Here is a 23,571-nt window from a genome sequence, read left to right on the forward strand (position 1 = left end):
GAATTTGGGGGTGGCCGCCTACTATGCTGCTACCTTCTGACACAACAGGGTGGACAAACGGGCCCTTTGTAAAGCCAACTCGGGGCTAACTGGTAGAGTAGAGCCCTCCTGAATTGTGTGCCACTGAAAGGCAGAGACGGTTAGACTACGGTGCTGGGTCTCCACAACTGAATGCCTATCAGAGAGAATGTCTTACGGATGATTATCCTTTTGTATTTATTTTTCTATTTCGGATGAACTATGCTTGAAAGAAATTGGATTTCAATTGTGGAGTGGTTTTGCTTTTGCCGATCGTGCGTAAACATCAATGCGCAAACTGTGGGCACGATAGATTTTGTTGCATACAGGTCTCGGGCACCGCTGCTGTCTCCAAGGGCGCGCCAATGTGGACGGTTATGGTCATCCCTGGTAGGACAGAATGGAATATCTATTTAAAATCAACCCTGTCGAAAGGACATGAACAGCGTGGGGCATTTTCAAACTGGATTTTGCACTGAGCGGTTTTAAGTCAGAAAAAGGATTCAACCATTTAGCATATGTCGTAAAGGTAGAGTATTGAAGTATCCAGCTTCTGTGCTGTGTTTGTATTATTGAACTGTCTTTAATACTAACAATGGCCACCATGTGTTTTTACTTTAGACTAATTGTTGACCTGGATATGGTTCCACCTTAAATGTGACCTGATTCTGAGAAGCATAGAATTTTCAGAGGCAAACATTTCTGAGATTTTCTTTAATCTTCCTTTCAGTCAAAACAACTGTAACAGGTGCAAGCTGTGCCGCATTCAAGTCCATTGGGCAGTCAAGGGAATAGTCAAGATCATGTCTGACAAACATAAGGTAGACCACTTAACATGCTTTATTTCAGCATCCAAAATAATTAAAAACATCTCAAATTTTTATACATATACAAAATAGGTACAGATCCTCTTGTTTTAATCCCCCAACGGTGTGTCTGCTTCTCTCATAATTTGATATTTCATTTTTTTCGGTGTTAAATTTTTTCCAAAACCCTTCCATGAAATAAGAAAAAACAATAAACTATAACAATGGGGGGGTGAAAGAGGGGTACTGCTAGAAGCAATTGGACAACAAAAGGGGGGATTTAAAAACTAAACAACAACCAAAAAGTGTCAAAAGATGTTAAAAACAAAACAGACAACAAATCCACCTGCTCATTCTACACTAGACAGGACCGTGTGCATCGTAACTACAGTATACCTCTTGCTACGCCTCTGTTGCAGAGATCTTAGCCAATACTTGAAACACATCTTTTTATGACTGACATCAAGATAATCTGCTAATTTAGCACCTAAGGTCCTGCAAGCAAGAACGACAACATAATAGCACAATTTCGATCACCCTAAATTGACAGGACCTCATGAAGAATAGCACCTTTTGCAGCTGTTACTTTCAAACATACTTCTGCCGTGTAAAATCTAACCTGGGGGTTCACCAACACTGGGTAACGTGGATTTCCTTTTTGAGGTAGCCATAAGATTAAAAAAGAAGTTGAACCCATGCTGCTTTTCGTGTGACTTCAGAAGGAACAACTGCTTCACCAGGTGGGTACAACAACGAGACACTTCACTGTCATTTTTAAGATTTATTTGACATCACCTGAAAGTGGTACAAAGCATTTTATTTTTCATTGTCCTTCCGCAGTGGTAAAAAAAAGTCACCTGTATCTGGGATGTTTTTTTCTGTCAAACTCCAGGGGGGATTTTACACTTTACAAGTATATATTATTTTCTTTTTGCCAGTAAAACCATTGAGTCTTCTAAAGTATCCTCGGTGTTGATGGTGGTGGTAATAGTGGTCCCCAAAAAAGCTTGATGACACACAACCACTGTCTTCAGAAGTGCAGTTTTAAGCAAGTGGACCATTCGAACGGCCAAATGAAACTCTAGTTTTCTTTTTTTAAATGCATAGAAAAAAGGGTTGAGAGGGATGACTGCTAGAGAAAAAAAACGACATACACACAAACAATTTCAAGTCCAGATTTACTTTTTTACAAGAAGCAGACTGGGCCAACTTCAATGCCAAATTCCTGATTGGGTGCACCAACGTCCATAGGAGCGATGTCAATAATAGGCAGACGGGATGTTTTCGTTGTCTTGTAGTCGATGACTGTCTTGCCCCATGCACCGGTGTGCGACTGTGATGAGAAAGAAGAGGACAACGGCACAATCAGAATCCATAGTTGCGTTTCCTAATCAATTTAAATCATTCCCTGCCCTCCCCCTTTACCCTTTCAAAAGATGCCTCCTGGAAATACACGAGTTATGAGGAACAACATCTCAGATACTATCACAAAGCCCCTCATCTGCTTCCAACTAGTGACCCTTGTCCTATACTAACACCATAATCTCAAAAGCCCTTTACATTTTCACCTTAACAAGATTACTGCTGCTCATACCCACAGTCTTACATCAACTACCCCTTCAAGAGGAGAGAATTCTCTCTTGAACCATTCCTGAGAGGAAGGATTCTTTCTCGAACAGTTCCTGAGCGGACACAGGCTAAGATACGGCAGAGAGTATGTAACAGGAGGAAGGAGGACTCACCGTGCAGCCGTCCTCGGTGACGCTGTATGTGAAGCGGCTGTTGCCCTCGGCTCTGATCTCGATCTCGTTGGAGCCCTGGAGCAGCAGGGACTTCTTGAGGTTGCCGGACTGCTGGTCCATGTAGGCGATGCTGTTCTTGCAGTGGTATGTGATGTTCTGGCTGGCCTCAGTGGCCATAAGGCGCAGGAAGGTCAGCTGGATGTTTACATCCTGAGCGCTGGAACCCTCACTGCCATACTCGAACTGTAGGGGAGAGGAGAAAGAGATGGAGTTAGCATGGTTTGGAGTTAGCATCAAGGACTCATCACCCAAGAGAACGGTGCGATTATGGTCCTCTTTTCTCAAACAGCCCAGTTTGTCGCTCCGAGGTTCTCACCTGGAAGCCATCGGTCATTGCCTCGCCGAACCAGACGTGCTTCTTCTCCTTGATGTTCTTGCTGGTGTACCAGCTCTTCTTGGGGATTTCGGCCTCGGTGGGGTAGACGCAGGTCTCGCCGGTCTCCATGTTGCAGTAAACCTTGATGGCATCCTGGGTGCAGCCCTGGTCGGGGTCGATCCAGTACTCGCCTGCACGGAGAAGAGAGTGGATCGCGTCAAGAACATCCGATGTGATTGTTGCTGTTACGATACTACAATGACCGCAAGACTCACCAGAAACTAAAAGAGCATGTGTCTACTGAAGACGTCTTTACACCCTATGCTCAAGCGTGACAGAACCAATGCAGCTCCATGCTTTCCTCAAATCCAGGCAATTTCGTGACTAACAAGGAGCGAGCAACCGTAGTCAAGAATGGGTCTATGACTCTCCAACTCACCGCTCTTCCAGTCGGGGTGGCACATCTTGAGGTCTCTGCAGGTGCGGGCGGGGTTCTTCTTGGTGCCCTCGGGAGAGCGGATGTTCTCAATCTGCTGGCTCAGGCTCTTGAGGGTGGTGTCTACCTCCAGGTCGCGGTCGCGCATCACGTTGGCGTCGTCGGCGCGGAAGTGACGGAAGGGATCGGGGGCCTTCTCCTGAGCGGGCTGAGCAATGAAGCCCATGTCGAATCCACCGCCGGGAGGTCCGGGGGGGCCAGGGGGACCGGGAGGGCCAGGGGGTCCCTATATGTGGAGGAAACAAAGGACAACCAAGATAGGATGTAAAGAAGAATAAGAGGAGTACAAGGAGCAAAACATGTTGATTTTGAAGTGGTTGATGTGACTTACAGATGGTCCCATCTCTCCAGAGCGACCACGGGGTCCGGGAGGTCCGATGGGGCCGGGCAGACCGCTCATACCATCTTTACCGGCGGCACCAGCAGATCCAGAAGGTCCCTAGTGTAGGGAGAGCCATAGCTTAATACGACAGTGGAGACTATCCACATCATGTTGTCACCAGAGAAGTGATCCACAGTCAGCACGTTGCTGTGCTGATAGTAGTGTGACCGTTGTCATAATGTGGGTCATACTCACTCTAGGTCCAGCGGGGCCAGAGGCTCCAGCAGGTCCTGACTCTCCAGATGGTCCCTGTGGGCAGAAACAATCGATTTAGGTGCCTATTATATCAAACAACAATGATACAGGGAGAAGGTTGACCCCCCCGCCCCCACCCCACTTGCTAGGTTTTGTGATATCTCGGCTTCATGCAGAAATATCTCTTCCTTGTGCCTTTTGCGGGCATGTCCGAATCTAGCCATTTATTGTGTACTGCACGTGGATAAAGGGTAGCCATTTCCCCTTGTTTCTGCTGGAGTCACTTGTGTGTCGTTATTATTGTCGATTTGTAATCAGTAGGGGTACTCACAGAGGGGCCAGAGGGGCCCTGCATGCCAGTGAATCCTCTATGTCCCTTCATGCCTCTCTCTCCAGCCTCGCCGGCCTCTCCCTTGTCTCCACGAGCTCCAGCGGGTCCCTGGGTGAGAAAAGGACAGGTGTGTTCAGTATACCCTTTCTCCTCAGACTCAGAGTGGAAGAGCAGACATTGTAGTCATGGTGATGGTTTTATGAATCTGTGATGGAGTATACACGTACAGATGAACCACGGGGACCAGCAGGGCCAGCAATACCAGCGGGGCCAGCAGGACCCTGAAGAAGAGAGAGAAAGAGATTATGACAATCAATTCAATTGATAATCCCAACTGGCATGTCATAAAGGCTATGTAGCTCAACTACTAGGAGCTCCAGTATCTGCTGTATTCTAACAGTACTACAAACAAAGCCCTCAACCCCCTTCTACAGCCTTAACTAGTTTGCAATAGGCGGCCATTTTGAGGCTACAACAGTTTAACACACAGTCTCTGAACATTATCAAATTCGAATTGCCGCCTAGTTATGTATTCCTCGTTAGTCTAAGGGAGTAATGGTGGAGGATCTGGACACTTACAGACTCTCCACGGTCACCAGACTTTCCAGCAGGGCCGACGGGTCCAGGGGCGCCAGGGGGTCCGGGGGCACCGGAAGCACCAGCAGCACCAGACTCACCACGCTCTCCCTATAGGCAGGACAGAGAGGAACAGAGACGGGTCAAGAGATCCCAATACGTTGCAGTATGTGATGCCTATTTCAGCCATGCAAGTAGTCGTGTAATGGTGTAGATTGTCTACAGTATACCAAACAGGCGGGTTCCCAAAGTGAAGGGTTGAATTTGTCTTGAGGACATGTGTATGAGCATAGCTCTCACCTTGGGTCCAGCAGCACCATCGCGACCAGAAGATCCCTCGTTACCAGGAGTTCCCTCGCGACCAGACTCGCCAGGTGCTCCAGCCAGTCCAGGGGGTCCCATGGGTCCGGGGGGTCCACGCTCACCAGAGGGGCCACCAGGTCCCTGCTTGCCAGGCTCTCCCTAAAGCAGGAAACAGAGAACCGGGTTAGACCTCAACCACAACACGAGAGTAACCACTACTGAAGTAGAGCAATGACGAATCAACTGTATGAATAAGCTACTGCAAGAGCGCTGCACTTGTCGGCTGCCATCTTGGCAGAGATAGCACAGAGGGCCTTTAGCATCATTGCGGCAGGCTTGTAGACTATCCAATCAATGCCTCATTGATAAACTAGGGATATCCACCATGAACTGTGTCTTCTAAGCAAAAGCCTAACGGCATTTAAGTTCTCTAAGTAGCTGTCTACAGCACTGACCAGTTGTCCGGCGAGGCCGGGGAAACCGCGCTCGCCTCTCTGTCCGGGCAGACCAACAATACCACGCTGTCCACCAATACCCTGAGGTCCGGGAGTTCCAGGGGGTCCCTGTAGGAGAGATAGAGAGAACAGGTCATCGAGGTGTCCCTTTTCTAAAGCGTCAGATCTAAACTCCTGCGGCGTGTGTTACAGGTGCACTCCAAAAGGAGTATTTGTATTGTTCTCGCTTGTCAGTGTAGCGGTCAGAGTGTTACTTTGTTAGGGTGACGGCCCCCCCAAAAAAGGGGTACTTACATTGGGACCATCTCCACCAGGCTGTCCCTTCTCTCCCTGGGCACCAGGGGGTCCGGCAGCGCCGAGCTCACCAGGACGACCGGCGGGGCCAGTCTCACCACGGTTACCCTTCTGTCCTTCCTTTCCACCAGGGCCTGCGGGTCCGGGGGGTCCGTTGTTGCCCTGAAAGAAAGAGGAGAGGATGGTTGAGTATGAGATGAGGCTGAGGTTGACCCGAATACACCAGTATCAGTGGCTGTTATCAATGACAGTATTGTGATCAGCTAAATGCTAAGCTAACACCTAGCTAGATTGCTTGTTTGGGCATCAGGCAATGCCGTTATGTCTCGGGTTGGTTGCACAATAATATGCTGTACTGATAGTTGTGCTGTTGCATTGTGGGATTGCCATTTTAAGCTATTATCGAGCCGTTTGCTTGCTTAGTGTTAGCCTATGGTTAAATCTGGAACCTATGGCCACAGCCAGGGTATTGACTGGTATACCGATGGAGGATGGTGCAGTGTGAATGGAATGGTGGTAGAGATAGAAGAACTTACAGATGGGCCGGGAGGTCCAACTCTACCAGCAGCACCGGGGAAACCAGTGGCACCCTACGGAGAGAAAGAGAGGCACTGGTCAACCTAGTGTATCAGATTGGGAAGCATGATACTACTTTACAAACGCCATCTTTTACGGTCAGACAGACGGGAGATGTTGGGAGGATGAGATACACAGCTACTTACAGGGGGACCAGCAGAACCACGGGCGCCCTTAGCTCCGGTGTTTCCAGCGGGACCCTGTGTGGATACAGCAGTGCTTCCGTCAGTAAGCAAGAGCAATACAAACATCTCTGTGATACGGTGGTCTTACCGGGTAGACCAATATAAACAACACTACAGCTGAAGTCGCTGATATTACCATTGTAGGGCTATGCTAGTGCCATTAATTTGTGTAATGACTTTACGGCATATCAATAAAGAACTGTATAATAATAATATGACAGTATATGCCATTTTGGAGATGCTTTAATCTAAAGCGACTTACAGTCATGCGTGCATACATACATTTGACATATGGGTGGTCCCGGGAATCGAACCCACTAGCCTGGCGTTGCAACTGCCATGCTCTACCAATTGTGCTACAGAGGACCATTTAAGATGGTCCAGGGTGCGTACCCAGTGGTCAGTCCCACGTGTTATACCTGAGGTCCAGGGGCTCCAGTAGGTCCAGCGGGTCCCTGGGCACCACCGTCACCCTTGGCACCGTTATCTCCAGCCTCTCCCTTAGCACCAGGCTGACCATCTCCACCCTGAAGGAGAAGAGAGAAGAAGTGTGGAGGTTCATCTAGACCGGATGCTTTGGTAAGATAAGCCTGTCTCCTTTAATGTCAATGAAATCCATTTAGAATCGTAGTAGTGTGCAAGATGTTGCGAGTCATCATCTTGATTGACAACTGATGTCCGTTTTAACTGGCAACTGATTTCTGTGTGAAATGAGGACAGGTAAAGAGGTGTGTGTGTGTGTGTGTACTTACAGGAGGCCCAGCGAATCCAGCGGGTCCAGGGGCACCAGACTCACCACGCTCACCCTGGGAGAGGAGAAGGTTAGGGTTAGTCAGGTCAGGAGTGTGTTAAAGGTCGGGGACTAGCATCATATGAGTGTGGGTCAGTTCTTTCTTCTATACACCTTCATTTCTACTTAAGTGTCATTCTTTACTGCTTGCTTTGGTGCTCAGTACGTTCAGGCACCGGTTGAGCTTTTCTTCGTGCATTGTGTCGACGTGGTCTCCATTTGAAGCTTCAAGACTAACACCCATAGAGAGATGCCTGTGGTGTGGATGCATGGGGAGCTATGTTTTTAGGTCTTTGTGTCATGTCTGTGGTGAGGTGGTAACCGGGTGGGACTGAGGTACTCACAGGTGCACCACGGGCACCAGAAGGTCCACCAGGTCCAGGAGCGCCAGTCTCTCCCTTGTCACCAGGAGAGCCAGCAGGGCCGTTGGGTCCGATGGGGCCAGTCATACCACGGACGCCATCCTTACCACCGGCGCCATCAACACCCTTGACTCCTTGGTCACCCTGTCAAACACAAGAGTAGCTGAATTAGTACTGTAAGTTGTGGGTTATGCAGATTACAGAGACGGATGAGAGCTTTTTTTGGACTCAAGTCAAGTCCACTGTAATGCAAGTGTACGTTTGGATGGATGGAGGGTATGCCACCGAGTGCCACAGAAGTATGAAGTCAAGGCCCACTGATGAACATGCATTTAGGCATGGAGGATGATAAGTGAAGGGTGGCACCGGTACTCACTCTGTCTCCCTTCAGACCTGGCAGACCACCAGCACCACGCTCTCCGGGCATTCCCTGCAGGCCAGGGGGTCCCTGGCCACCGGGGGCACCTGCAGCACCAGCCTCTCCCTTAGCACCATCGTTACCAGCAGAGCCTGGAGAGCCACGGGCACCAGCGGGTCCAGATGGGCCGGGGGCACCACGCTCACCGGGGAAACCTCTGTCACCCTGGGGTACGGAGAGAAGAGAGGGCGTCAGCTTTGGTTCTGGAGCATCACGTGTATATAAGGTGAAGGATGCTATTCGACGCCAATGCTAATGTCTTTAGCCTGGGTCAGCTGGGCGCTAGGCTGTTGCTGCTACAGCTGTTAGCCGTTGTCTTGCTTGGCTAAGTCGCTAGGCCACAGTGTAGCTGTGGCAGTCCATCACCCAGGAAGTGATGTCATTATTATTCTGGGATACTCACTCTGGATCCAGCGGAGCCAGGGGCACCACCCTCACCGGGAAGACCCTAGAGAGAGAGAGAGAGGAGAAGATATTAGAGATTACGACTAGAGATTTGAGATCTGCATTTGTGATGCTCAATGCTCAGCTGCGTCGAGTCCCATATCTTGACAGGAAGTCAAGTGCCATGTAGTGATGAGTAGCAAGGACAAGGCATGGGGCAGTGAGTGACAACACCAAAGGTGCTGTAGTCCTGTAGTATTCTTACCTGCTCTCCGGGCTTGCCAGTCTCACCGATAGCACCTTGGGGTCCTGGAAGTCCCTGTTATACAAAGAGACAAGTGAGAGACAGGTGAGGCAAGGGTCAGAGGTCCTGAAGTAGGAGGAGGGTCTGTGATTGGTCAGGTGCTGATCATTTCCCATAGTTCAGTGCTGTACCTGGAATCCAGAGGGGCCACCGGCTCCCTGCTCGCCTCGTTCTCCAGAAGGTCCCTGAGAAGGAGGAGGAGAAGAGTCGGTTAGGAAAATCAGTGTGACCGGCATAATGGTGGGTGCTACACCTTTGTAGTGGACGGGGTTACCCCCATATCATGTAAGGAAAAACAAACAGAGTGGTTTTGCAGTCTCCTAGGAGATTCCATGCTGGCTTGTATTAGAGATAGTGTTCGTTTGTGTGCCAGTGTGACGCAGTGCGGGTAATGCTGAAGAACGTTGTCCTCAAAGCTTTGGGGAGAATGGGAGTGAAGCATTGTGGGATGCTGGAGGGTGGAAGTGCACTTACGGCAACACCGGGGGCACCAGGAGCACCAACATCACCATCTTTGCCGGGAGCGCCAACAGCACCAACGGGTCCCATGACTCCTCTCTCACCAGGCTTGCCACCCTCACCCTACAGGAAAAGACAAATACCCATTAGCTCATTTCCCATCAGAGAGCAATTCTGTACACTGAAACCTAGGTTTTAGGCTATGGACAACCATGTCATACATTGTAGTGAAGGCGGCTGAGGTGAGAACGGCTCACAGGAATGGCTGGAATGGAGTCAATGGAAGGGTATCAACCACATATGTTTGATACCATTCCATTGACTCCCATTCCACCCCCATTATTAGAAGCCTTCCTCCCCTCAACAGCCTCCACTGTATACATTGGGTTACCTCTCAATTTCAGATCTCATTTCTCGAATTAGCCCGATAATGACTGTGCCCGAAAAAGAGCAGCGCGAGAGAGAAGGGTTACTCACTCCGGCTCCCTTAGGTCCGGGGAATCCCATGACTCCGGGCTGGCCTCTGGCTCCAACGGGGCCGGGAGGTCCGGGGCGACCATCTTGACCACCGGCACCCTGTCACAGGAGAGGGCAGAGAGTCAGTGACCACAGTGATAATCGGTGGAAGTAGCCATAGGTCTTCATCTGCATCAGTGTCTTTCAGTGTCGTTGAATTGGTGTCGTGAGAGTCAGGTGAATCTGTAGCTGGGGAACTTACAGAGGGGCCAGTCTTGCCATCGGGACCAGGGCTGCCAGGGCTACCAGTCATACCCTAGAGATGGGGGGGGGGGGGGGGGGGGGGGGCAAAGGTCAGGCACATAACATAGGCAGCATACACATCTTGACATGCCATATTAACATGAATATGTGGGTTTCATTTTGATAGTATCTATTACCGTAGTTGTTGAATAATTATCCAACAATGATAGAGTAGAACAAATGTCCTGGGATCTGAGACCGGTCCCCTGTCTAACTCACCTTGGATCCAGGCATACCAGGCTCGCCGTTGCGGCCAGGCTCACCAGTGTTACCCTTAGCTCCAGCAACTCCGGCACCACCACGCTCGCCAGGGCCACCCTATTATGGAGAGAGAGAGAGAGAGAGAGAGAGAGAGAGAGAGAGAGAGAGAGAGATGGAAAGAGAAGGGTGGAGAGAGGAGTTTGCTGTACTTAGCTAGTGGCCATAGCATGTAGCAACGTTTGGAGGTGCACTGTGGTATATACATTTGAACATGTGTGTGTGTGTGTCTGTTCCAGGTATATGTGTGTGTGTGTGTCTGTTCCAGGTATATGTGTATGTGTGTGTGTGTGTCTGTTCCAGGTATATGTGTGTGTGTGTGTAGTCACCTTGGGGCCAGAAGCTCCATCAGAACCAGGGAAACCACGGCTTCCAGGGCCACCCTGTAGGGGGCGACAAACACAACACAGGTCAATACCACAACACCGTCTGTCACTCCGTCAGCACCACAACATTCCTGCTACCTCAGTACCAGAACACAACCATTCAGTAACATTACTGCTCAGCAATCACAGCCCTCTGGTGGCCAAATTAGGTTACGAGCTAGCCATTGGTTCCAAAAAGAGGTAAATAATCACGTTGACTTATGAATGCTTATGTGATGGAATAGTGGTATAGATGTCATCGTTGTGTATGCGTGTGCCAATACTAGCTGTACTGTGAGGAAGTAAGCAATGTATAAAAAGACAAATGTCCAAGTTCTTGTATAGCACTCTCCTACTGACTCAGTTCCTATAGTTGATTTAAAGCATTATATTGGATGGTTCAAATTATATCATTTTGATGGGTATGAGGCAGTAACGCAATAGGAAAACAGTGGAGCAAGAGTATTGTGGATTTGGAGGACTGCAACACAGTTTAGTGAGGCGGAGGGGGGGGGGAGGCTATTCTAAAAGTAGGAGATAGGAGGAGAGTGAAATGGAGATATTGGTCAACAGATTCTAACGCCGGGCTAGTTCCGTTATTATAGCATACTTTCCTCCTCTCTCTCTCCTAAAGAGAAGGGGAAGGGGGGAGGACGCCTACATGTAAAGGACAGGAGAACAGTATGATGAAGAGAGGATACTGACTATCTGGGGTACTTACGCGCTCGCCGGGGGCTCCACGGGCACCAGCAGCACCGGGCTCACCACGGCCTCCTCTCTTGCCTTCCTCACCAGCAGGGCCGGCGGGTCCCTGGACTCCAGCGGGGCCCTGGGTAATGGAGAAACGAGATGAAGGTCAGAGAAATGGAGGGTGGCAAGGCATTGTGCTGAGATGTGGATCAGTACACAGTGGTGGAGTTCAGACACATGCGGACTGCTGACTGAGCATGTGCGGACAGAGTACGTGCTACGGGCGACTTGGTGGATCGTATTTGACCAAAGAGGAAGTCAAAAGGTGTACTTACAGACTCTCCCTTAGCGCCAGCCTCTCCCTTGGCTCCATTAGCACCAACCTCACCCTAGGTTGAAGAAATAACAAACATCATTATCAGAATCCACACTCCATGGTCTGTGCATTCTGACCAAGTTACAACATCAATATAAATTAAGATAACATATATTTATTTTAATTTTTTTGTACAATATCTAGTCATGGAAGTCAGTGAGAGCTGGACTTACAGTGTTACCCTTGGGTCCGGGAGCTCCACCAGCACCCTGGGGTCCGGGGGGTCCACGGGGTCCAGGGAAGCCAGGAGCGCCAGCAATACCAGAAGAACCCTGGAGGAGGCAGCAGAGAGACAATCATTATACTTCCTGGATTCATCATCACTGAGTGACCAGTCAGTGACAACCATATTGGTTATTTCCAAAGTTGAACTAACAAATACCAAGACAACCCAATGACAACCAAAAGTTCACTGATGAGTGGGGTGAGGTGTATACTTACAGGGGCACCCTTGGTACCGGGGTTTCCATCAGCACCGTTGTTTCCCTACAAGAGACACAAACCAACGGGTTAGAGGGGAACGTCTCTCACAAGGATAGCACATTTAACTTAAAGCCTCCAACACAGTCCAGAGGTGCATTTCACTAGAGGTTTCTAAAGCTGAGACTCACAGCAAGGCCAGCAGGGCCAGCGGGTCCGGGGTTACCAGCCTCTCCACGGGATCCCTGGGGTCCCTCGCCACCACGAGCTCCCTGGGCACCAACCTCTCCCTGTTGGGGTAAAGATAGGTCAGGGCAAGAACCTGGAACTAATATTGTACTAGTACTACCCTAAGTACTACCCTACACAAGTACTACTCTAGTAGTACTACTGCTACCAAGTTAAGTACTACTGTACTAGTACTGTACTACCCTACTCCCTAGTACTTCCTTATGGTAGTACTGTACTATGCTGCCGTTCAATTAAATGATGTCCACATCATGACCCCATATTAATCAATGTGACCTCTGACCCCAGATTACCCCTGTAGGGGGTCATGTGTTTAAATATCTGAAAGTGGACAGCTTGGCAGCGCGAGCTCATTACAGTGATCCATGAAGACATAACAGCAACAGCAAGACTGTCCTGCAGTCAGAGGGTTCTTTCTTCTCATAGCCATCCTTCAGATAAGCACCAACCCAACAGCTGTTCATATGGTTTTTTTAAAATCTCATCTACCTCTCCAAATACTGCCCCCTGGGAAAGAGCTAGAGGTGAGGGTCGAGGGTGGAGGATAGACAGGGAGATGGTATACAGGTGTGTGAACATGGATAGGTGCAAGTTGACATCTTACCTTGGCTCCAGGGCCACCGGGGAAACCGGAGGCACCAGCGGGGCCAGTGGGGCCCTAGAACACAAGAAAACAAGAGAGAGAGGATTGAGTTACAGTCTAAATGATGAATACTGCATAAGCGTGCTTGTGTTTCTGTTGGTGGTTGTGTACTGTCTATGCGTGAATAGATAGCTGCCGTTAGTACTTACAGGAGGACCAGCAGCACCAGCGGCACCATCGTTACCACGAGCACCCTGCAGGAGAGAAAGATACAAAGAGAGAAAGAGGCACAACAGGGTCAGGTGCAACTAGCTATCACCCTTCAGAGTCCAATACCAATACGGCTGAACTATAAACATCAATTGTAAACAAACAAAATGGCTGACCCTTCAATGTCAGAATCCAACATGACACTGTAAAACTAAGTAACTGATATACTGAATTGTAAGAACATGTGAAATATGGCTTCCCACTGAGGCCAGTATACAAGGCAGTACAAAGCTTATGTCCCACAATATAGGACATTCACGTAAATCAGGTTGTGAGGTCTTTTGTAGATTGAGAGTAAGAGTGGTTGTTTCCAACAAATTAGCCCTGGACTGACCAGTAAAACATCTGAAATATGCAAAACGCTTGGGAGACGTGATGACCCTTGAGCTACAGGAATAGTGTCTCTTGCAACTGTGGTGATGGTGATAGTGCACCCCTTGTTTATGGTTACAGGGGGTGGTGTAAAGTACTGAAGTCAAAATACTTTAAAGTATCTTGACTTTTACTCAAGTCTGACAATTGGGTACTTGTTCCACCACTGGTTACAGGGGGTGGTTTTGGGGTTGACTTACAGCAGCTCCGTTGGGACCAGAGCGGCCTCTCTCACCAGGCAGACCACGGGGTCCCTAAAAGAGAGGGACAGATATCGGCACGGTAAGTAATCATGGCTGCCATTCACATTGCCACCGTATTGCGGAATGCTAAAAACCAGCGGGATCTTCTCTCTGCACTCATTGTCTCGTGTAGGACTGTTGACAAAATGGAGGGTGGGACTCACCATGGCTCCAGGGGCTCCGTTCTCACCGGATGCACCACCCTCTCCCTGAGGAAGGACAAACGGACAGGTCAGTGAATGGGGGGGATGAGAGAGGGGAATTGTGTGTGATTTCAACATTAGTAGGAGAGATGGAGGAGAAGGGGTCTCACCTTGGGTCCAGCAGGGCCAGACTCTCCCTTAGCTCCATCAAGACCGCTGAATCCCTAGAGAAGGAAGGAGAGAGAGAGAGAGAGAGAGAGATGGAGGACAATATTAGACGAGAGGAAAACAGGGCAGATTGTATTGCTGCTATTTGGGAAGTATAGGCTGATGTTGCCACCAGACACTGGTCCAAGATCAGTTTAGCGCGCATCCCCTTCATGATTAAGGTTAGGCATAGGGACGTTTAGCGGATCCTGGATCTGTTCTGGAGAGTAACCTCTACCAAGACAGTTTGGGGGTGCGGTGACTCACTCTGTGTCCCTTGATGCCGGGAAGGCCGGGGGTTCCGGGGAATCCACGAGCTCCCTGGAAAGAGAGAAAGAAAGAGAGAAAAAGATAACGGGACATGTTATCAGTGCAGTTGATGGCTTAATATTCCTTTAAGTACATGATATGTCTCATGGTGTCTGACTATTAGGTGCTATTGCGCTTGAGACTAATGTTCTAGAGTGAGTGTATGGATGGAGTACGGAGTGACATTTGAATGACATTGCGACTCACCTGTGGGCCGGAAGCTCCACGCTCACCGGGGCGACCAGGCTTGCCAGACTCACCCTGGATGGGAGTAGAGGAGGGTAGGAAGGAAGGAAGGAGTGGGATGGAGAGGAGGAGACAAGGTGAGGAATAAATGATGATCCAAATCCATCCCCTATATGAATATCTTACCCAGAAATTGTCCTGGGACATAGATGGTAAATGGTCAATTTTAATTATGGATATCTTGGTGACTTACATCATCTCCGTTCTTGCCAGGGGGACCAGCAGGACCACGGGGGCCCATGGGACCCTGTAAGAGATAAACCACTGGGTGAGAAGGCTGTGTATGTGTGTGTGTGTGTGTGTGTGAGAGAGAGTTATCTTGATATGAGAAATATCATTACAATTTGTCAGTGATGGAAATAATCTAGGATCATTTGTCATTCATCTAGAAACTTGATTGCCTAATAGGTAGTTAAATCAAAATACTATTGGAAGGTGGTGATGGGGGTCTGTGTTGTGTGTGTGTGTGTGTGTGGGGGGGGGGTATTTTAACATACATTGGTGACCCTGTGACCTTAGTTGACTCCATTCCAAGCATCAGGACAGAGCAAGAACTATGCAGCAGGTAATGGGTGGTTTAGTAGTCTGGAGGTTGTTTGGAAGTCTTTTTTAAGCGTAGTTATTGTTTGTTGAGCTATTTTTCAGCTTTTTGGCATTGTATTGCCCTGCAGAATATGGCGTAGAATTTAGCTCAAAGTGTGTGTTTACGAGGGACTCAGATACTGAGGTGATGTTGAGATGGTGGCGTGTCATTTTCTGGAATATTCCCGGAACGAGATACTCACAGAAGAACCAGCCTCACCAGGCTCACCAGGGGGGCCAGTGAAACCCTGAGGTCCCTGTAGGGGGAGACAAAGAGATCATGTCAGACTTTGATGTTCATTCATCCAACAAAAAACAGCGTAGTTTAGTTTTGTTGACAATGGCCAATAAGTCCTGTGGGTAAAACATTCCCACGGTCATTATAGTTATCGAAGACTGAAACGGAATGTTAAAAAAAAAAGAAAGGAGGACAAAAAGCAGGACAAATAGTCAACTAAGTAAAGCCAATGACAGACTAGCAGCTTACTAAAATGGAAATAAAATGACAAGAACTTAACAGATACTAAATAGAAATGGTCAGGAACCTATCAAATTAAACTAAGTTAACATACAGCCATATATGCTTAACAAAAAAACACACCTACAATTAAACAACTTCGAGAGCGACTTCAACTCCCATCATGCAATTCACCTAGAGTCATAAACTGACCTCTTTTTGGACCTTTGACCCGGGGTCCCCCCTACGTGACATATGTTACTTAAACAGCTAGAACACAAAGGGAAAGGATACTTACACTTGAGCCAGGAGGTCCTGGGGGACCACGGGGACCCATGGGGCCCTGTCAATCAAAAGGAAAAGAAACGATCAGTAAATGATTGACCAGTCACAGTCTTCCCATTTGAATATATCTTTGAGAAGGAGCCAACTGACCAAAGGATCAACCAAAGGTTGGATGGGCGAGGGTTAAAGTCCTCCCAAAGTATACATTCTAATGCCCAACAGTCGCAACATGATGAGTGATATTAGAGCCGTGGTATCAGTAACCTTTCAAGGCATCTACACAGTGGTAACAGGGGAATTGATGCTGTTATTGAAGTGACAAAGTAGGAAGAGTCAAAGGTTATGCAGATATCTCAAACATGTACTGCGTGGTGCTAGTCATTTATGGAATATGGAAGTACCATAAGACATAAAAAAAATATATATTTTTTTAATGGGATAGTATTTGTCGTGACATATGGAGTACCACAGAGGCCAATTTGCAGGACTTCTGCTGAGAAAAAGTCTCTCATGTGCCATAGTTTTTTGGTAGTGTCTATACACAAAACAGATACCAGGAGTGAGTGATGCTACTAGGCCAACAGGCTCTGTGTAGTTGTATGCCCGTACCATTGGGCCGGGCATGGACATGCCACCGCCGCTCTTCTCATCAAAACCGCCAGACATCTGGGGGGAGAAGTTCTATAGGGAGACACAAGGTAGAGATGTGTTACAGTCAGTCAGTATTGGGAAACATGAGAACAGTACAGTGATCTCGACATACAGCATATGGATGGGCCTAGCACGGCTAGAGAATGCAAGGCACTAGGCCTGTCCATATCAATGACAGATCTGTTCATATCCACAGGGTGACTACCTCTCTGGCGTTTCCTAGCTGCCCAATCCTGGCTGGGCGCTGTCCACCTGCCCTGGTGCTGAAATACAGACTGCACTGCACTCTAACCAGAATAGCTTAGTGTCACACCTCCCGTGCTCTTGCCCATACTCTTTTGGGAGGTTTATCATTGTGATTTGGAGATTTCCATTCTGAATAGACTAGCACAATAGTTCCTGTTGTATTCACTGTGCAAACACTGCATTTGGAGCCTGTCCAGACTATAAGGAGATCAGTGAGGTTAAGATATGTGCCATCATAAGAGGGTGTTGGTGTGTTCTCCACCCAGCAGTCAGAGTTAGCCACTTTCTCCCATTTTTTTAAATATAAGTTACTAACCCCCAACAGAAGCTGCCCCTAATCTCTGATCTAGGATCAGTTTCCTCTGTATAACGCATAACCTTTTAACCTGGGTCAAAGCTGACTCTGGGTCAGTGCTAAGTAGGCTAAACGCCCATCTTGGCCTGAGATACTTACTCCGCCAAGACCAGGGGGTCCAGGGGGGCCTGGGGGTCCAGGAAGGCCGGGCTGGCCGGGAATACCATTGTTGCCGGGGAAACCAGCAGGTCCCTGCAGTAGAGACGAGAGAGAGAAGCTGGTTAGGGATGAACTATCACAGAGACGTAGTAGTCATTGAATATAGAAAAGGGCTTCGTTATTATCTATGGGAGATAAGGCATCAGTGAAGAGTGACAAGGGGAAGGCTAACATAGGCCTAGGGTTTGGGGTGAACTCAAGGCATATAGGCCCCTAGTATAATACAAGCAACTTGATGGGTCACATCTGTAATACCTTCAGATTACTTTGACATTAGTCGAGCTATCTACCTGTCCTTTCATACATCAAGCTATTTGTTCATCCAATTATATAAGTATCTACCAGTCTGTCTGTCTGTCAGTCAGTCTGTCCATCCATCCAATTGATCAGAGATAAAATTACACGCATGGTCTCACTTACAAGACAATCCCAAGTACCTTAAGTCATAAAAGATGGTAACACTACACTGTACCCACTTCAAGTATTTGGTTAGGGCCAACCAGTCACTGTCCCAGATATTGTGAGAACCACATTATTCTTCAAATTAATTTGAAATGGAGTAGAACTATTCAAGATAAGAAATTGTATGTCTTGTTCAATAAATGCACAATATATCTGCATATGCAAATCCACACATATCTCAAAATACTAGTCACCAAATGGGTATCTAGACAGGTTGGGCTTGGATGAAGTAAAACATGTATACCCATTGAAAAACATGAATTGATGTTTAATTAATGAAGATAGTGGTCGACTATTTAGCCAATTAGCTCCACTAGTAAACTCCAAAAGACTCTGGGTGTACATGTTTATCCATTGCCTTCGATTATAATCGAACCTCATGTCAGACATTACCAACATACAAACAGAATCTCCTAATAGCTAATATCTTACAGGCCAAAACTCTGCTATGAGTATTACGAGCTAGTACAACAGTCATTATGAGTGATATGTGCAAGATGCTAGGCCTGTCCTTTAAAACTGAGACAAGAGGCACACAAGTACAAAAAGACACCAGAGGGCCAAATCCTAACTTGGGATATAGGTGCAAACCTTTAACGTCCACACACCTCTATCAAATGGAGGATTTAGTGAAAGACTGTGACTTTAAGTTCTGCATGAATCTCATGTTTGTTAGGTTTTGGCCCCCAGGAAGTGAATACAAAGCATGATAGGAATAAGGAAGTGAAACGTACTGGCTCTCCCTTGGCTCCACGATCACCCTGGGGTCCCTATTGATGGGGAAATAGCAGCATTAGGTTATGGTTGTAATTTAACACGTGGTTCTTATTGTGCTATGGCCTTACTAGTTTTGCAGTGCAAGATAAAAAATAGTTTTGTTGCAATGATGTGTTTATAATGAATCAACAATCCAAAAAATACATGTAAAGTACACTTTAAACGTTAACAATAATAGCATATTTAATTATAATAGCCTTATCTAATAGTTAATAACAACAAGGATCATAATATCATATTTACCTCAACCTTTGGCTCCTGGAAGCCTATGGTAGCAACAGAAAAACAACAATTAGATTCAAATGTGAAATATCTGAAATGATCTGAACAGTAAACAAATTAAATATTTGTAGGGTGCATTTAAATTGTACATAAAGACTATGTTATTAGATTTAGAACAAATAGGGGCCTACAATGTCTGAACTAGGCCTAATGAAAGTGTACACAAATGCCCAATTTGAGACTTGGTCAAAGTTGAAAGGAAGGCCAAGGGTAGTTAGGAGGTGGCAGTGGCACCAGACTGGACATGCGCATTATATGTGCCTGAAGCACTGAATAGGATCCCATCCCATTTCGGAGGAAAAGGGAAAAACATGACTGGTGTGATTAGAATAAAAGGTAAATCCAAGTTAATTCCTCGTTGGCCATCCATCAAATGCTGTCCAACCCCTTAAAAGTAAAAGCCGAACAGTCCCCCTGAGGCCTCGAAAAACTTGTCAAAACTGATTCTGAGAGTGCCTGCGCCTGTAAACGTAAACTTCGTTGCGTCGGGAAGGAAATCGGCGTACCGTCGTCGGGGCAGATGGGGCAGCATTCGTCATGGGGGATCACTGGATTGGGGCAGTCGGATGTGTCCTCGCAGATAACTTCGTCGCACATGACGGTGCCGCTGTCGCACACGCAGATCTGGCATGGCTCGGGTTTCCAGACATCTCTGTCGTTGTAGAATTGACCGTCCAACGTACAGCTGCCGGCGGTGCCTGAGAAAGATGCAGAGATGAAATGGTTTAGAACGCTTGCCTCCAATGTCGACTTAGAAGGCACGGATACCCATGTGATGACGCTTTGACCAGGTGATGCATACGAAAATGTATGTACTCACCAAGTCGCTCTGGATAAGAGTGTCTGCTAAATCAGCGTTTCCTAACTCCAGTCCTTGATTACCCCCACAGTACAACTTTTTGTTGTAGCCCCACACAAGCTCATCTGATTCAACTTGTCAACTAACATTAATCATTAGGCCCTCATCAAATTCATTCGGGTGAGTTTGTCAGCGGCAACAACAAAAATGTGTGCTGACGGTGTTACTCAAGGACTGGATTTAAGAAACGCTGTGCTAAATCACAAATGTATTTGTAATGCCTTGATTAGAATGAACAACAGGACAGAAGGCCTGGGAAACGATTAAGGTAAGGTCTATTTCCTACATTTATGTTGACAAATATTGTTGAAATGTAAAATAAGGGTGGGTATAATTTGTGGTACGTTCCAACAGGAATATGTTACAAAAACTTCGTAAATAACAAGGTTGCCAAAAAAACAACGTTTTCACTCAGTACGTTTATTCCGAAAAATGTCTGTCCTCACTCTGGTAGCCTATGGACGAACATTAAGAATAAGCTACATGGTGAGTTGATGCCTATTCGGCAGCTAGTTAGCTAAGTGAATTGATCATGCTACTTTGTATGCGTTGTCTTTTGGCATCCTTGTACATGACGACGTTTTTGGAACAGATTCCTGTTATAACGTTCGACAAATTATACCCACCCGCAAAATAGTAAGCCCTGAGGGGGTATACTATAAAGTCGGATCAATTAGTTACCCGGATAACTTGCCAAAAAATTCTGAAATAACTTATTGATTTTCTGCATCATTAAGAAAATCATAAGTATTTGTTTATTTTATTAAAGTTAGATGGCTAAGTAATTGATCCGGCTTTGTAGTATAGACATCAGGCTTGATTACCTCTGAAAATTAGTTTTGAGCTTGTTTATTTATTGTTGGATATCCAACCAGACATTGCATTCCCAAAGTATGCCCAGCTAGCGCTCGAACTAGGCCTAAATAGCCAATATTATATTGTATTGTATTGATGGCGAATTTGTGGTCTTCGTTTAGCCGTGGGCCCGACTACCTGTGTCCAAACCAACAATGTTGGTCCACGGGAGTTGCTACAATTTGACTGTAGCGGGCGAAACAGTCAGTGGAAAAGGTCCACGTCGTCAATGCTGTCCTCCAAACGCTGCTGAAATAACGGAAAACTATCGGTTTGGCAACCACCAGAGTTTATACCTCAGTGGAAAGTTTCCGAAGTCTGAATGTGTTTTCAATTATTTAAAAAAATGAAAAGGGGATGGTAGGGGGCGCATCGAAAACATTTAAATGTTGGTGGAGTTGCATTTCAGAACCACATGGTGGCGGTACAGGACCGTAGAGCCAATTTGCACATCTGTACGCCCCAGATGCAACTAGAAACCCTATACTCAAGTGTAGGGTGACGCCATACATCCAATAACTTAAAACGGATCATGTAGTTTGTATATAGGTAATGCATTTAGTTTCTTATACTTTATCTCTATTTTGAATACACTTTTTGTAAGCAGCTACCTATGCCAAATAACTGAGCTTGAAACTATTCAAAGGAAGTTGCGCATGATGATGCTTTGCCCTCTCCTTCAACGTGTAGGTCACTGTATTCTTTCCACAAAAGTAAAAATATAGCCTACCTGTGATGAATGACTGCATACTAGGATATATTCCATTTAGAAAAACTCGAGGTTCAAGATTACCATCGTTCAGGAATGACCCTGTTCCTTTTCTACATGGCTGACATGGCTGACATTTAGCCTCAGGCAACGAATTATTTACCCTTTATTTCCAGACTGTTGAGCCATATAGGCCCATTCAATCCCACCCAACCCAATGGGCAGAGAGTTGGCATGCCTTGTAGCCTTCCCCTCTATCCCTTACATGCGTTCACATATTTCCAACTGTTAAAATGTACCTCCAGGGCATCAAATAACGAGTGGAAGGGAAAGCCTTGGAACCTGTACCAACTCGTTCCAAAGGCACGCGCAATCAAGCACGAGAAGGCCCACAAGCAATGATGCACATACACTCTGCTCAAGCTGCAAGAGGTAGGCTATCCTTATGAATCCCACAAAAAAAACTGTTGACCAGACAATAAACATTTACCACAGATAAAGAACAGAAAGGTATCCTAATATGGACATGTATCTGCATGGCTCAGTCATAACCAAACCTTTTTTCTATTAAAACCACCGTTCTCCTTCAACCCCGTCTTTCCATATCAACTTCGTTAAGACAATAGACACCAGAGGCAAGGAGAGACTAAAAAGAGACACTTACGATCGTCCTCGCCTTGTCCTCTTGCCAAAAGCACTGTTGCGCTGAGCAACAGCGCTAACCGAATATCCACAAAGCTGAACATGTCTAAATATTAGACATGTAGACTCTTTGAGGCGAGGGGGGAAGTTATTTTTTTCCGTTAGACTCCAATCATACAAGTAGGGTCCGGTCCTCTGTATTTCCAATCCAGACCCCGCAGAAAAGTCCCTACTGCCTAAAGAAACTTTTTGCCCTGCCTTTTATATTCCAAACTTTTGGGGAGGTGCTGGCCACACCAGAAATCTCCAGCATGCTCATGTTCATAAAACAAAAGTCCCTCCTTCCATCAGTGCAAAGGGGGTGTCGTAGGCACATTTTTCACCTTAAAGTCTCAGGAAACTTGATCTTTGTAGAAAAGGTGGAGGTTTTGTAATAAAAAATAAAACATCCCCTATCCCGGCATAGACAGACGACAGGCCATGGCATCTCCAAAAGTCTATTGGCGAGGAGGGCCCGGATAGCTAGCTCACTGTCGGTAGATTCTTCAGGGTTGCAATTAAATAGAAACGAGCTGTGCACAGGAAAGGGACTTAAATGATGTTCCTTACCCCGCTTGTGTGTTTCCAGGCAGATGTTATTTTGTTGTCAATATTGAATGCTTTGCAGTTGTAGCACAGTCTTACTTTCACGAGTTAAAGGTGCCACATCAACGTGGACACGACATTGGGCATGCACTGTTCCCTCAGGAGCTGTGGTTTCGTTGCAATTGTATTATTCTGTGAGGATGGACTGGCTGTTGCTTAGCAGGCCTGTACATCTGTGTCTAGGCCTAGGATATTTCTGATCGAAATGTAGTTATCGGAAACGTTTGCCTACATTTTTGTTTAACGTGAAATTGCTCATCGATTGAATCCAGATGTGGGGCAAGATCGAATGTAATTCCTAGGATTATTTTCGTTTTTGAAGTAAATGTGGTTTGAAGTTCTATGACCGATCATATTGGGAGAGGTGTGCAGGCTTTCGATAACCTATTGCATGTAGCCAATCGTATCGATACGGATCTTGATTTGATGAAAGGTTGGCTGCTAGGCCTTACTGAGCTACATTTTAGGGGAAGAGTGTGTGCACTGTCGCTATCTGGCACATTGGAAACTCACCGTTTAGGCAATAGTATTTTTTGGGCTGGAACATTGGAAACTCACCGTTTAGGCAATAGTATTTTTTGGGCTGGAATTTAACGTTTTTAATTTCACATTTGTTCATAGTATAGTTCATGCGATATGGGATCGGCTTCGGGAAGGTATACGT

General features: G+C 46.8%; 1 protein-coding gene across 1 annotated transcript; it reads right to left on the reverse strand.

Annotated features, from left to right (window-relative positions):
- Positions 1-835: 835 nt before the first annotated feature.
- On the reverse strand, positions 836-22,501 carry col1a1a (collagen, type I, alpha 1a). The gene is made up of 47 exons (XM_055896994.1): positions 22,285-22,501; positions 19,704-19,895; positions 19,159-19,181; positions 18,873-18,908; positions 17,617-17,709; positions 16,875-16,946; positions 16,279-16,323; positions 15,727-15,780; positions 15,135-15,188; positions 14,903-14,956; positions 14,654-14,707; positions 14,350-14,403; positions 14,201-14,245; positions 13,995-14,048; positions 13,362-13,406; positions 13,174-13,227; positions 12,512-12,610; positions 12,342-12,386; positions 12,074-12,172; positions 11,860-11,913; positions 11,556-11,663; positions 10,799-10,852; positions 10,431-10,529; positions 10,171-10,224; positions 9,930-10,028; positions 9,468-9,575; positions 9,125-9,178; positions 8,955-9,008; positions 8,709-8,753; positions 8,264-8,470; positions 7,870-8,031; positions 7,488-7,541; positions 7,155-7,262; positions 6,697-6,750; positions 6,511-6,564; positions 5,975-6,136; positions 5,681-5,788; positions 5,223-5,384; positions 4,926-5,033; positions 4,574-4,627; positions 4,347-4,454; positions 4,016-4,069; positions 3,770-3,877; positions 3,382-3,664; positions 2,943-3,133; positions 2,567-2,809; positions 836-2,157 (listed from the first exon to the last, which is right to left on the reverse strand). The coding sequence occupies exons 1-47, from the start codon at positions 22,364-22,366 to the stop codon at positions 2,011-2,013; spliced, it is 4,350 nt and encodes a 1,449-aa protein (XP_055752969.1). The 5' UTR covers positions 22,367-22,501; the 3' UTR covers positions 836-2,010.
- Between the last annotated feature and the right edge of the window lie 1,070 nt (positions 22,502-23,571).

The sequence above is a fragment of the Salvelinus fontinalis genome, chromosome 34, assembly GCF_029448725.1.
Source record: "Salvelinus fontinalis isolate EN_2023a chromosome 34, ASM2944872v1, whole genome shotgun sequence".
NCBI lineage: Eukaryota > Metazoa > Chordata > Actinopteri > Salmoniformes > Salmonidae > Salvelinus > Salvelinus fontinalis.

Excerpts from the sequence above, each read along its gene's own strand:
- col1a1a (XM_055896994.1), bottom strand. The coding sequence starts at position 22,366 with ATGTTCAGCTTTGTGGATATTCGGTTAGCGCTGTTGCTCAGCGCAACA. Across the intron at positions 9,179-9,467 it reads CTGGTGCCCCCGGTGTTGCC|GGACCTTCTGGAGAACGAGG; the intron begins GTAAGTGCACTT and ends CCTCCTTCTCAG. Across the intron at positions 6,565-6,696 it reads GTGGTTCTGCTGGTCCCCCT|GGTGCCACTGGTTTCCCCGG; the intron begins GTAAGTAGCTGT and ends TTCTCTCCGTAG.